Here is a 14,469-nt window from a genome sequence, read left to right as displayed (position 1 = left end):
CAAATAGCATCAAAGATCAGCAAGAATAGAGTTCAGCATCCTATTTATGCCAGCGATCAGAACAGTTAGGAGACTGAGCCATCTCACAAATCATTCTCTTGTTAAATTCTGTAGTGGGACTTCATTAAACCTCTTCGTTGATGGCATTTAACTTTCAGCCTCCTTACAAAAAGCTCAGCTAGCAATATTGAGTCTTTAAAAGTCTCCAATCACATTGGCTGTTTTGGGTTTTTTTTTTTCACAACTGTAAATCTCATTTGAGATTTGCATATCTTTGATTTTTTAAATTGTCACTTTTCTAACTATTAAACCAAACACACACAAACAAACCAACAAAAACACACAATAACTTGTGTAAGGAAGACATTTTGAATAAAATTCCTAAATTCAGCATTTAGAGTAGCAATACATACAGAAGGCACATAGAAGAGGTGGTAAATATATAGAACACATATATGTTACATTATTATATATGTGTGTGTGTGTATATATATATATTCCCCATTCCCACCCCTGAAGCACTATTTACTGTTAGCATAATGACTTTGCTGGGCCTCTGTGGATTATCACTATACTTGAAGAATCATTCCCCAAAGAACCAGTTCTGCTATAATCTGGCCAGAGCCTGGGAAAATTGTCATACACATATCAAGCTTTGTTAATTTGTCAAGTAAAGCATTAGGGGTCTCACAATATGTGTTCCATCAAAATGTTGATGATTTCACAGTTTTTGACCAAGATCCTACATTATTGTAAACCTAACTTGAACCTGTAAAAAGGTCCCTTGACACTATTAGTTTTGGCTTCGACTCAAATAACCTTGTTAATGGTCAGAAACAATACACTATTATTCTGCCAGCTTTTCTAAAACAAGCAATTTAAGGAAACTATTCCAACAAATGATTTAAATGAAGTTCTACATTGAAGAAAGGAAATTCAGACTGAGGGGTCCATTTTTCTTTTCTATTTACTTTTATACCTAGATATCAGACAAGCTATAAAAAGTCATAATGACCCTTTTATAAAGATCTTATATGCTGATGGAAAGTGAAACATAGTGAAGCCTAATCATAGAAAACACCCAGAGTTGTTGTTTGTTTTTTTTTAATGCAAGTTCTTTATTGTTTAGCCTCTACTACTGGCAATAAAATCTATAATAATCTATACTGTGCGGCGGCTTGCTCGGTCGGTAGAGGTGGGGTCTGGCTGCGGACGAGGGGTCGGTCCAGCTCGGGACGAGGGGTCGGTCCGGCAGCAGACGAGGGATCGGTCTCACAGGGGTTGCGCGGTTTCGGCTGATGGGGTTGCCCAGCGAAGCCGGCGACGAGGGGGTCGCCCGGAGAAGCAGGCGATCAACTGGGGACAAGGGAGGCCAGGCCCTTGTCGGGGGCTCTCAGGACTGGAGGGCGCACGGCAGAAGAACTACCGCGGAGACAAGGTAAACACACAAGTCCACTTTATTGAGGGAGAGGCAACAGTTTTATAGGGGCTGGGGAAGGCTGATTGGTCGAAGCCACGCCCTGTTCTGATTGGTTGCCGGAGAAAGGTCAGTGGGAGGTGCTGGACGGGAGAGGGGTGGTGGTTAGGGATTGGCTGTCGCTGTTGCTGGGGGAAGGGGCAGGGTTTAGGGATTGGTGGCTGCTGTTGCTGGGGTGGAGGGCAGACTTGAGTTTCCCGCCCACGCCTGGCTGTTGCTGCTGTCGGGGGAAGGGAAAAGGGCAGACTGGATTTTTCCGCCCACGCCTGGCTGTTGCTGCTGTCGGGGGAGGGGAAAAGGGCAGACTGGAATTTTCCGCCCTGCGCCTGCGCAGGGAGAAGGAAGAAGAAGGATGCCACCCCACAGGCATCGTGTGGCGCCATCCGGGAGGAGGGGCGGCCGCGGAAGCATGGCTGCCGAGAAGGGGAGACCCGAGGGCACTTTGCGCCCATGCCGAGCTCCCTTCAGGGGTGGCGGTGAGTTCGACCAGCCACCCTATTATGGGGGCAGCGGCTTGGCCTGCCGCGGCTGCTCCCCCGCCAGGCCAGCAAACCACACTTCAGCCCGAGGGGTGACCGCATACTGTATTAGTTTTATCTAAATTTTAATTTCACATTCTATAATTTCTTTCAAGTGGTCCAGAAAAAGAAGCTACACACTCACACAGCACTTTGTAAGATTAACACATTTCTCGCTTCTCTTCAAAGTTGTTCTTTCACATGTTAGAAAATAGTCAAATGCACTGATGCACATTTCTTTTAATGGATTAAGCCTTCTGATCCATTTTCATTACTATTAAAATTTTAAATTATATGGAAGTTATTGCTGAAGACTATCTAAGTTATTTTTATCTTCAGTTTATTTAATTGTTCCAACATATGGATTATATCTATGGAATAAACAGTGAAAGATTCAATATTATTCATTCTATCAAGATATTTACCATCATTGAACATACCAGGAGGAGTAATAATTATGTTTACGGATGCAAAGGAATCATGTTAATTATGGATCTGTTTAATCAAAAAGCAAACTTATTATTTGGGTCTCAAGTACATATCAAATGCACATATTAATACCAAAAATATTTTTAACTAAAGTATAAAATTTTCATATTGTAGTAATACTTCATTTACTCACTGCTGCCTAAAACAACTAGAATAAAAAATGACATCTTTTTAACCTCAGTTACACAAGCTTGAATAGTCATTATTTGTTGAAAGTATTTATTGTGTGTCTATGTAAAAAGCATTACAGTTAGCATTCTGGGAGAGGCACACATGAATCAGATCTAAATTTGTTTATAGAGTTAGTGGTAAGTAGCTAAAGGAACTGAAGATATATGAAGCCCTGGTTCTGACATATGCAAGATAAGAGGTATCACTGAAGTGTGTCAGTATTAACTTTTTCTTTTCCTTCTCCTCCTCTTCCCCTGCCCTTTCTTCTTCTTCATATCATCCTCATTGGTTTTATTTTAGTGATAAGTAGCTAAAGGAACTGAAGATATATGAAGCCCTGGTTCTGACATATGCAAGATAAGAGGTATCACTGAAGTGTGTCAGTATCAACTTCTTCTTTTCCTTCTCTTCCTCCTCCCCTCCCCTTTCTTCTTCTTCATATCATCCTCATTGGTTTTATTTTTATTGAGTATTTTAAAGCTTTGCACATGGGAAGCAGATTTGGCTTAACCGATAGATCTAGTATCCGCCTACCATATGGGAGGTCCAGGGTTCAAACCCAGGGCCTCCTGACCCATGTGATGACCTGACCCACGCGCAGTGCTGATGTGGGCAAGTAGTGCCGTGCCATACAGGGGTGTCCTCACATAGGGGAGCCCTACATGCAAGGAGTGTGCCCCGTAAGGAGAGCCACCCAGCGCAAAAAAGTGCAGCCTGCCCAGGAGTGGCACCGCACACACACAGAGCTGATGCAGCAAGATGACACAACAAAAAGAGACACAGATTCCCCATGCCGCTGACAAGAATACAAGCAGACACAGAAGAAGACACAGCGAATGGACACAGAAAGCAGACAACTGGTGGTGGGGGTGGGGGGGAAAGGGTAGGAATAAATTAAATAAATAAATAAATGCAACAAATGCACCACAGCCCATGAAAAATAAATAAATAAATAAAGCTTTGCACAATGTGCTAAGCAATTTATAATCATTAGTTCATTTAATACCTATAGCCATTTTCTGAGGGAAACATTTTCAACACATTTTTAATTAGAAAACTGTAATTCTTCTGTTAGTTATCTTTTCAGGCTTCCTACCAATTCGATGACGTACACACATATTTTTCAACTGATAAGCACTGAAATTCAGAGCATTTAAGTGACTTAACCAGTATCCCACACTTGGTATGTATCAAGGCCAGCACTTGCTTCACTCATTCAGAAAACTTGTCTCCTGAGCACTAAGGACATACCTGAGAATGCAGTAAGCATAAAGACTGAGAGTGCAAAGAAAATAAAGTGTGTCCCTAAGAAACTCACCATGAAGCAGACAGACATTGAAATATCCTAAGGGCAGCAATATCCTCCATAGGTACAGGAATGGAGTATACCTAACCAGCCTTAGGGTAGAGAGTCAGAAGAGCTTTCTGAAGGATGCTTATCTGAACTAGGTCCAAGCAAAGGAATAATTTCAAGTAGAAGATGGGGCAAGAGACAGATGGGGCATGTTAGAACAAAGAGCAAATATAACAAAAAGGCTGGACATGATGCATGATGGTGCATGCATGAAAAAAAATATATAAGCAATATAGTTATACGTGACTAAAAGGGAGTAGCAAGAGAAGAGGCTAGGCAGAGTACCATGAAATTAACTTGCATCTTATTCTGGACAGATGGGAACCATGCAAATGTTTTATAGAAGGAACTAATATAATTAGATTTTGGTTTTAGATACAGGGACCTGTTGTATGGAGAAGGGATTCTATGGGACAAGTTAGAGGCAAGGAGACTGTATAAAAGTAAGTTTTACTGTGAGATGAAAAAGGCTGCATTAGAAGGTAAAAGCAATGGTAAGAGATTTGAGAAATATTTCAAAGGTAAAATCAGCAAGACCTTGTGGTGATTAATTAGATGCATGAAATGTGAGAAAAGGGAGAGTAAAAAATGGCCCTCAGCTTTCTACTAGGTGTGTTTCAACAGCATTACCACCAACTTCACTTTTCACTGCATCACTATAATTTTATATGAATTTAATACCATACTCTGGGTTAGCAGTAATTTATAAGCTTAGGCATATCTCTGACCGCTGCTTCTTGTTTACTGAAGTTTCATAACTACTCTTCGATTCCTGGTCCCTTCTGACATTAAATAGGGGTCAATCGTACATGGTAGTGTGCTAGATAATTTAGCAAAGCTTCTTGTTGGAGGAACGTATCTCGTGAAAAGCGGAGAAGAGAGGTTCTAGGAAACAACCCACTAGTAGCAACTGAGACAGCCAAAAGACAGCAAGGGCCTTCTTTCTGCCTTGGTGTCTCCCTTGCCTAATGTCAGTCTGAGACTTTAAGGCTCAGCCTTGGAGAGGCTGTCACTTGCTAGTCAATCCTAATGGGGAAGCACTATGTTCTTTCATTGAATAACTGGCATAAGTACTTATGGGAAGTATCAGACAAAATAACAATTCTTCAGAATAGAATAGAAAGCACATTTATTCTTTTGATGATTCACTTTTAGCATTCCAAATGTCTAACCAAGGGTAATTTAAAGATACAGTAACATAATTTGTGACACCCTATTTTATATTAAGAAATAAAGCAGTTGATGAAATTGAGAGAGTGGAGTCATTCCACAATGAGGGTAAGAAATGGATGAACACCTATGGAAAAAGAGCTGAAATTTCACAGAATTCCCACGCTGGCAACAGACCATCACCTGGTTTACCGAGGCTTGGCACTGGTCTTTTCTTTTTCTTTTTAATAGAGCTGTTTCTAAGGGTCAGAAAGGGCAGAAAAGCAACTGTTTCTTCTTCAAAGACTAACTGGTCTCTGTGAGAAGCTTGAAAAGGAGTGCATTGAGGTGTGAACTGAGGTCTAAATATACAGCTTCCTATGTCTGACCGGGGCCAGCACTCAGACCTAAAGGGAAACAGGGAGACTAAATGTCCTTTAGTTCCCATTGTAAAAGAGACAAACAAAAACGGGATTAGATTTTCTTAATGGTTCAACTCAAGGAAGATAAAATGTGACTGCTTGGGAAATAGCTGGTGTATGGAAGCCCGCTCTCAGTTCAGTTTCCTGTGACTGATAGAGCCATGGAAACATGAGCACACTGATGAGAGTTACAAATTTACTTTGGAAATGAAATTGTGGCAGTAATAAGAGCTGCTTTATCTGCGAAGTTGCAAGGGGAGTAGAAAGATTAATAAAGCCATCTAGTTGGCCCTGTTTAAGCAATGGGTATCACTGAAGCAGAGAATCATAAAAAATCTTCGAGGCTGAGGAGAACAATGGAAATGAGAGAAATTCAGTTTAAACTAAACTCAATGTGGCTTTATCCTCTAGCTTTCTTTTTGGGGCACCACTCCTCAGAAACGGCATTAACTTAAAAAGTCAACATGATTGTTATCATAAATAAATAAATAATTTTAGGGATTGCTATTGAGTGGAGAGTAAGTAAAATTATTTTATTTCCTCCTTTCTTCTCTTTTAGTGTTTCTGAAGCTTTATCTAACTGTGCTTTTCTTAAAGGTTACAGGCAACCAAAGGAAAAAACACCCACTTTTTAGATTGACCATGAATTGGTTCAAAATTAAAAACAAGTAAAATAATTCAAGATGGTTATGATGTGATTCTAAAAAGAAACTCAGGACCTACCTGGCAAGCAACTAATAAAAGCTTTATGTTATAGTTTAGATTAAGAAAATAAAATAACATAAAACGAACTTGCCACTACTTTTTGAACACCAAGAGGAGGCATAAAAGTTAGCAATTTGAATGACACACTTTAAAAACTTGGGAGGGTCCCTCCAAGCATCTATTTTGTTCTGGTTAGATTTTTTATTTTATAGGTATGTCACAAACTATAAAATGGCTATAAATACCACAGTATATATCCTTTTTCTTTAAAAGATGGGGGTCATTATGCAATAAGAAAAACTAGTTCAGTAAATAATTCATTCTTACCAAGACAGAAGCAGCTGTTTCATCAAATTGTGGATTTAAAGTGCAAATAAAACAACGTAATAAATCAAAATTGAGGAGATGTATAAATTTTTTAATGGGGGGGGTGGGGAATAGGGCTCCAGACAAACAACAGGTATTAAATGTTATGACACAGATGGTTTAAATTTATCTGTAATAAACCTTTGATTAACTGAATTTTCTGGTTAACTGAGGGTTAAGCAGAAACTTTCCTACTGTAATTTTACCAAACAGCATTATTTCGCTACTTTTTAAGTGGCCCATAAATACCCATGTAAAGAACATTAATTCTTCTTCAAGAGGTCAAATTACTGCAGAGCCTTTGAGTCTCATTCTGATGCTAAGTTTCAAAGACATACCAAAATTGACATGCAAGTTAAAGGAAACTGGATGTGCTTTTGTATTGGCTGAATATCAACAGAGCCCTGGCTGGATTTATTTTTAATCCCTAAATTCCTAATTTTGCCAAATTTTATTACAATATACATTTTTTTCCAAGTAATATACAGAGTCTATGTTACGGATAATGAGTGTTTTAATTTGGTTAAATAGCTTAGGCTTTCTGCTGCCCAGGAGGAACTAATCTAAAAATGAACCAATATTACAGTAGATACTATGGATGTGGTCTAATTTTCAGGGGTGCGATACTTGCTGTTAACAGGGTATGACTTCATATTTCACCTATGGTTTGGAAGTTTAATAGGGAACTCAAGTGTCATGGACCCAAGTATCCATGAAGGAAGTATATATCTGCTCAAAGATAATCGCAGTTGTCTTACAATGAATTACCAGAAGACATCCCTATTGGATATAGAGACAATCTGAGAGCCTGAGAATCTAAAAAAATTGAAAAACAGTCACTCTTAAAGGTAATGGAATCAGAACAGAGGTCAAATACTCTCTGTTGAATGTATTTCTAAAACAATAATGCTCCATTGCACATCAAATGTTATCTTTTTTTTTTTAAGTTTCCATTGCCAGATGGTCATAAGTTTCATTAATTTATTTAGTTGCTTTTCATTACTTCAACTAAGTGTAACACTAGCTTTGATGGCACAAGGAAAAAACAGAACATCTATTATAAAAACCAAAGAAGATTTTTAAGTGAAAATGTAATGCTCTATATTTGAGAAAGTAGTTTAAATAATTTGCTACACATTATAATATCATCATAAAACTTCAGATTTCTCATTGAAAATAGTGCATGAACAACTGTCTAGAATAATCTAAACATTTTTTACTACATAATAGCTATCAATAATAATAATACTCATGAACATAACATCCTTTATTTACAATATATTCATTGTGTAACATACAATACCCTAGATTATATATATATACACACACACATATATAATTTAGCTTAATCTTTATAAAAATCTTGTGAGGTTCATATTACTATACCCATTTTACAAATAGGCAACTGAAGATCAGGGAGTTAAAACACCTCTTATGGGTTTTGAGGGGAGGGAGAGAAAAATATGTGCAATTTGGGGACATTTTTGGGACTTGGGAATTGTCCTGAATGACACTGCAATGACAGATACAGGCCATTTTATATCTTGTCATAACTTTTAAATATGTGCAGGAGAGAGTGTAAAATACAATGTAAACTATAATCTACGCTTGGTGGCAGTGCTCCAAAATGTGTTCATCAATTTTAACAAATGTACCACACTAATGAAGGATATTGTTAATGTGGGAAAATGTGGCATGGGTAGGGAGCAGGGCATAAGGGAATCCCCTATATTTTTAAAGTAACATTTACATAGTCTAAACATCTTCTCAAAAAAATGTGAAAAGTATATATATAAAAATAGAGTTAACAGGGAAATAACTTGATGATGGCTAACTCTGACATCTTATGAGATTTTCATGAACAATCCAAGCATGATTGTTAAGAACACGTGTTATTAAGTTGATGTAAGTGGAATATTAAAGTTTTATGAATAGACCTCTCAAAAAAAAACAACAAAAAAACACCTCTTATGGGTCACATAGTTGGTAAATGACAGAAACAGGATTCAACTAAATTCTGTTGACTCCAGAAGTCCTTAGCTACACAATTCTTTGTAACACACCTCTTCCAGCTCAGGTAATTTCCAAACAACAAAGGAAGATTTTAAAAGTGTTTTATTCTGGAAGCGGACTTGGCCCCATGGATAGGGCATCCGTCTACCACATGGGAGGTCTGCGGTTCAAACCCTGGGTCTCCTTGACCCATGTAAAGCTGGCCCATGTGCAGTGCTGATGCGCGCAAGGAGTGCCCTGCCATGCAGGGGTGCCCCCCACGTAGGGCAGCCCCACGCACAAGGAGTGCGCCCCATAAGGAGAGCCACCCAGTGCGAAAGAAAGTACAGCCTGCCCAGGAATGGCGCCACACACATGGAGAGTTAACACAGCAAGATGATGCAACCAAAAAAAAACACAGATTTCCATGCCGCTGACAACAACAGAAGCAGACAAAAACAAGAACATGTAGCAAATAGACACAGAGAACAGACAACTGGGGGGGGGGGCGGAGGCGGAAGGGGAGAGAAATAAATAAAATAAATCTTAAAATAAAATAAAAGTGTTTTATTCTTCCCATTAACTCATCATCTAATATCCGTAGCTGAGATTTGTAAATTTACTTCTTTAAAAACAAAAATTAAAAAAAATTTCTGTTCCCCTACTGAAATCTCCAGAATCAGATTTTCCAGGGACCATCTTGATAATCTGTATATTTAGCAAGCAACTTCAGGTAAATCAGGTAATTGTCTAGCCCTTGATTTTTTACTGATCCGTTGAACAGACCAGCAGGCAGTAATTAATCATGGGATGAAAATATTTTCAAATTTGAATCATAGTAACCTATTATTGGCATTAAAAATATAAGTCCCAGAAATTGCTTCAATTCCTTCGACTAGGCCCCACTGATATTTCTACCATTCAAGCAAAACTTTGGAATCTATATGTATATTTCAAATTTTAGCAAGATTTTTGGGACAACGTGTCTCCTAGAGGCCCAATACCATGCTAAGCACTGTAAAGTGCGCACGAGAAGAAAGTGAAGAAAATCCTTAGCATCAAGGAAGGAATAGTTGAGGAAATAAATACATCGGTAGAGTCTACACAAGAGAGGAATTTGGTATAATGAGAAGAAAATGGAAAAAAAGAAGTAACTCTCAAATCAAGATTCTTTTTAAGGTGCTGTAATTAATCACGTCTATACTGGAGGTAAAATATAAAAGGCCAACCTTAATTAAAGGTAATTTTTCCACATGCCTTCTACTTAGAGCATAGGTTTTGTTGCTCTACCACTAATTCTCAAAGTTAAATATTCATTGTATGAGGGTCAAGGGAGAGGAAGATTATTTTTACTCCTGTACTGATTCCTTAAGTGCCTTTAAAAAGTGAACCATACATAGAAGACAGAAATATTTTTTAAAACTACATTACTACATTTCTTACTATAATTATTTCCAGCAATCAAATGTATTGCTTTCTGATTAGTTTCCTTTTAGTAACTAGCATTTTCTACATCCAAACTAAATGAAGAAAAAAGATCTAACTTCTCAAGTTTCCTTAGAATGGTTTTTATCTTTGTTATCTTCTGCAGTCAGAGATCAAGTCACTTTCTTTGACATACTGTGTATATTACTAGAGCAAGTTCGAGACATTTGCAAATGATTTTAAAATGCATTATTTTATGATTTTAATATTTGAATAAAATAATATACCTTCTCAACCATTAACAGATCTCCATAAATTTGTAGAAAATCCAATATAGTTGAAATTAGAACATCTAAATTCTTCAAGTAGCTTCTGGATCTGATCATTTGTCCCAGTTTCCAATGAAATCCAGGCTTAGGGAGCAAGAATTCCATATGGAAAACTTAAGGCTGAAATAGCTTTGGAACTGAGTTAATATTGCAGTAGGAAATACTACTTTGATTTCAATGTCTACTGTAGACACAGCAGAATGGCTATTATTTATAAAAAGTGTCAGCTACCAAGGCAAAGGACTTTAAATCATAAAGTGAAACACATCTCTTTGATTAATGTGATAGACAACCTCTTTGATTAATGTGATAGACAACCTCCTGGTCACAAATGCCTAGAGACAGACACACCTTTTCATGCCTTGTAGTCATCCTGGGTTACTTTCACTCCCTCTGGAGGGCTTTTGAACCCAGATTTGACATCTCTTAAATTTATGCTTTCTCTAAAGGTAAAGGGGTTTTCTTTTTTTAGTCTTATGTAGAGTTCAAGTGTAACTTAGATTAAAGAGAAGTAGTCTGGGCCTTAGAAACTCAATGTTTGTTCTTGATGGTTTTTTTTTTATCCTTTTGTTTTTATGAGGGTGAGCTAAAAACCCCAAAGTGAAACAAAATGGCTTTGAGATGGGGAAATATTCTTTATTCTTTTTTTTTCCTAATGTAAAAAGCCCACAAGGCTTTTTTTGTACAAAGCTCACAGTAGAAGTACTCTCTCAAAAGCCACCTTTTTCTTCTTAATAGCATTCAAGGAGACAGTGTTCAGAAGAGATGACAGCACCAAGTGTTGCTAATGTTAGATCTAGAATCAAGCTAAGTGGTTTATGGCCCATACCCCTGTTTACTAATAGTTGTCAAAATAGGGAATTTTTTTATCCATAAAATGCTTTGTAAAGGCCACTCTCTCTCATATCCCGCAATATACAATTTAACTCTGAAAAAGGGAAAAAAATAGGAGAAAGTTTTCAGATGTGACACAATGAGAAATAATCAATATAACATCACGGAGAAAGGGAAGAAGGGATTATGACAATGAAAACACCTGGATTATAGATACAAAGGAAATGACAGAACCATTTCTGCCTATCAGTTTAAGATGTCACTCTGACATTCAAAAATCTTGTAGCCACAGAATGTGGCATCCATTTTGGTTCTTATAACACTGGATCTTAATCCTTACCAAAATCACCACACTCTTAGTGCTAATCATTCATTCAGCAAGTATTTACTGAGTGTCTATTATATCATAGGCACTATGCACAGAGAAAAAGACCACAAAATCCCTCTGCTCATGGATGGATGTTGCATTCCAGAGAGGACCCATTTTTGTGTTGCCAATTTTCCAGTCCCTTGAAAATACATAGCCTGAAATAGTTGAGGATTTATGTTTCCCTCGAAAGACAAAGTTTTAGGTCCCTTAATTAAAAAATTAGAATGGCACTGTTTGAAGACCCAGAGATTAAAGCAAATTCTTCTCCTCTACTTGACCAAGAACTCTTCATAATTTTGAAAGCCTAATCCAATTTTCTGTAATAAACAGAGATTTCCTATAGGCAAAGCAATGACATTGTTTAGATAAGTTTGAAATATAATATTTAAAGCAATATTTAATGTTTATATTTAAAATAGAGTACTCTAATAAATACTATTTTTTTTAAAATTTCAACCATTTCATACTGTATGAAGTAAATAAATAAATAAATAAGTAAAAAACCACAACAAAAAGTGTCCCCAAATCCTACCTTGAACAGTCAGAGTAGCTGATGCTTCAGCTTTTCCAACCATATTTTCAGCAACACAAGTATATGAACCCATGTCTCCAGCCATCACCTTTCGAATTTTCAAGGTATGATCATCTCGGATTTCATATCTAAAGACATAACAAAAGAAAGCATGGTTAAATGACTTTCTACTTGAAAGATCTCATCATTACACTTAAGATGTGTCTAAGCATCAAATCACAAGCAGCAGTCTCCTCAAAAAATTGAATACAAAATATAAAATGCGGCATTCCTCTAAGTGAGCAAGCAGACAGAAAAGAGCTTGTTATTTTATTTATGTGAGCTAACCTATTAAAACAAAATATTCTAAAAAATATTTCGAAGTAAATTTGGCATTTATCTATTTATTTCCTCAAGTGATTAAGCTTCCACTAAAATTAAAAGACAGTTACTTTTAATTAAATTCTTATCAAATGTTAGACTGTTTTGTGCATTTTATCTTTCTAAATCCTTGCACCAATAAATTATGCTCATCCCTATTTACAGATGAGGAAATTGAGGAATAGGCAGGTGAGGACACCTGACCACAGTTTCTAGCTAGTTTAGTGGCTGAGTTGGTATTTGAACCCAGACGTCATTCTAGAGTTCACTTGGTTCAGTTCACCTTCCCTCCTTTTAAATGTTGGGTTTCCCTTGCAGTTTCATTTTTGTGCCCTTCATATTCTATCCGATTTCCCTGAGTTATATTATCTATCATTTATCTATAGGTTACCACACAAACATTTCCTACTCCTATTTCATCTAAGCTCCAAATTCCAGTTTCCAATTGACTACTAATTAGACATCACATCCCACAGGCCCCAAATATTTTATATGTTAAATAAGACTTTCTTTCTTCCACTAACACATTAACTAAATCTTTCTTCTGACACAATCTATTGACCTTCACCATTTCCCTTATCTATCAAATCATCCAATTCATTAAGTAAGTCTCAGAAATTTTCTTCCAGTATGGGCACCTGTCTCCATCTAACCTGTCAGTTTAGAGCCTCCACATCTCTTATCTGAACAACCACAACAAAAATCTCCCTGCCATTAACATCTCCTCATATTAGTGTATTGTCCATAATGCTTAATTTTGTGCATATTAACCCATATTGGCTCATCAGTGTATATGCAATATGGTTCTAAATTCTTTATACAAAGCCCCTGGCAATTTGGCCCTATTCTCTCTAACCTGCTATTCCATAACTTCTTGCCACAAGCCCTGCAGGATAGCTATGCTAAACTTTCCACCACTCAAAACATGTGATGTTCTTTCAGAGATCTGTGCCTATGTTGTGATATGCTACTGACCTGGAATTCCCAGGTCAAACTCATTCTTACTTATCAAATCCTTACTTATTTTTCAAGACACTACTTACACGTCACTTTCCTTTGGGAACTCTCTTGTAGTCTCCTTTCCCTGTGCTCCTACAAGTCTATCTTTATGGGACAATGATAATGTTTAATACATTGTTCCTTAAATATCTATCCATTGATGTCTTATTTTGTGAACTCCTTGAGAGAAGAAACTGTCTAAGCCACTGCTGTAATTCCAGCACCTAGCAAGAGTTCAACACATGTTTGTTGAATGAATGAACAAACTAGAGAAGTTGGTCTACAGATATTCCTTGAATGCTTTATTTCATTGCCTCATTTCTTAATGCTAGGAATATATCTCTTCTCCTAAAACATAAAGGATGTGAAAGATATCAAGAAACAGTACATTGGCCTCACTCAGGACAACTAGCAAGGAGATGATGACAGACAATGCCCATCCCATGAAACAGTGTCTGCAACTGTAAGCAAGATAGTTCCATCCATCTGCCCCATGCGACCTAAGAACCCTCTCAATCAGAAACAGAGAGGGCATCACCATCCCCAAATCATCAAGACTGGGGAATGAATAATGGACTCAAGTAGACTGATTAGTATTCCGTTATACAGTTATTATAATTCTAGCAATGGGAAGAACTTTTATCATTGATATAAAGGCAGTGGCCACCAGAGGTTCGGCGGGGAGGGAGAGAGAAGAATAGGTGTAATATGGGGCATTTTCAGATATTGGAATTGTCCTAGATGACAATGCAATAATGGATATGGATACAGGCCACTATATATTTTGTTATAACCTACAAAACTGTGCACAACAGAGTGTAAACTATAATGTAAACTACAGTCCACCATTGGTAGTAATGCTTCAATATGTATTCATAAATTGCGGCAAATGTACCACACTAACAAGGGATGTTATTGGTGTGGGAATCCCCTATATTTTTTATGTAACATTTATGTAATCCAACTTCTTTAAAAAG

The 14,469-nt window shown here is 37.3% G+C and overlaps 1 protein-coding gene across 13 annotated transcripts in view; it reads right to left on the bottom strand.

Annotated features, from left to right (window-relative positions):
- ROBO1 (roundabout guidance receptor 1) overlaps positions 1-14,469 on the bottom strand; it is a 1,228,714-nt gene that overhangs the window by 111,250 nt on the left and 1,102,995 nt on the right. For all 13 annotated transcript variants that reach the window (XM_058296067.2, XM_058296071.2, XM_058296074.2 and 10 more), the window contains one exon: positions 12,134-12,261. In XM_058296067.2, the coding sequence (XP_058152050.1) occupies positions 12,134-12,261 (128 nt within the window). The remainder of the gene's footprint in view (positions 1-12,133; positions 12,262-14,469) is intronic.

This window comes from Dasypus novemcinctus, chromosome 4, assembly GCF_030445035.2.
Source record: "Dasypus novemcinctus isolate mDasNov1 chromosome 4, mDasNov1.1.hap2, whole genome shotgun sequence".
Classification (NCBI taxonomy): Eukaryota; Metazoa; Chordata; class Mammalia; order Cingulata; family Dasypodidae; genus Dasypus; species Dasypus novemcinctus.
This window is presented reverse-complemented; position numbering and strand designations above follow the sequence as displayed.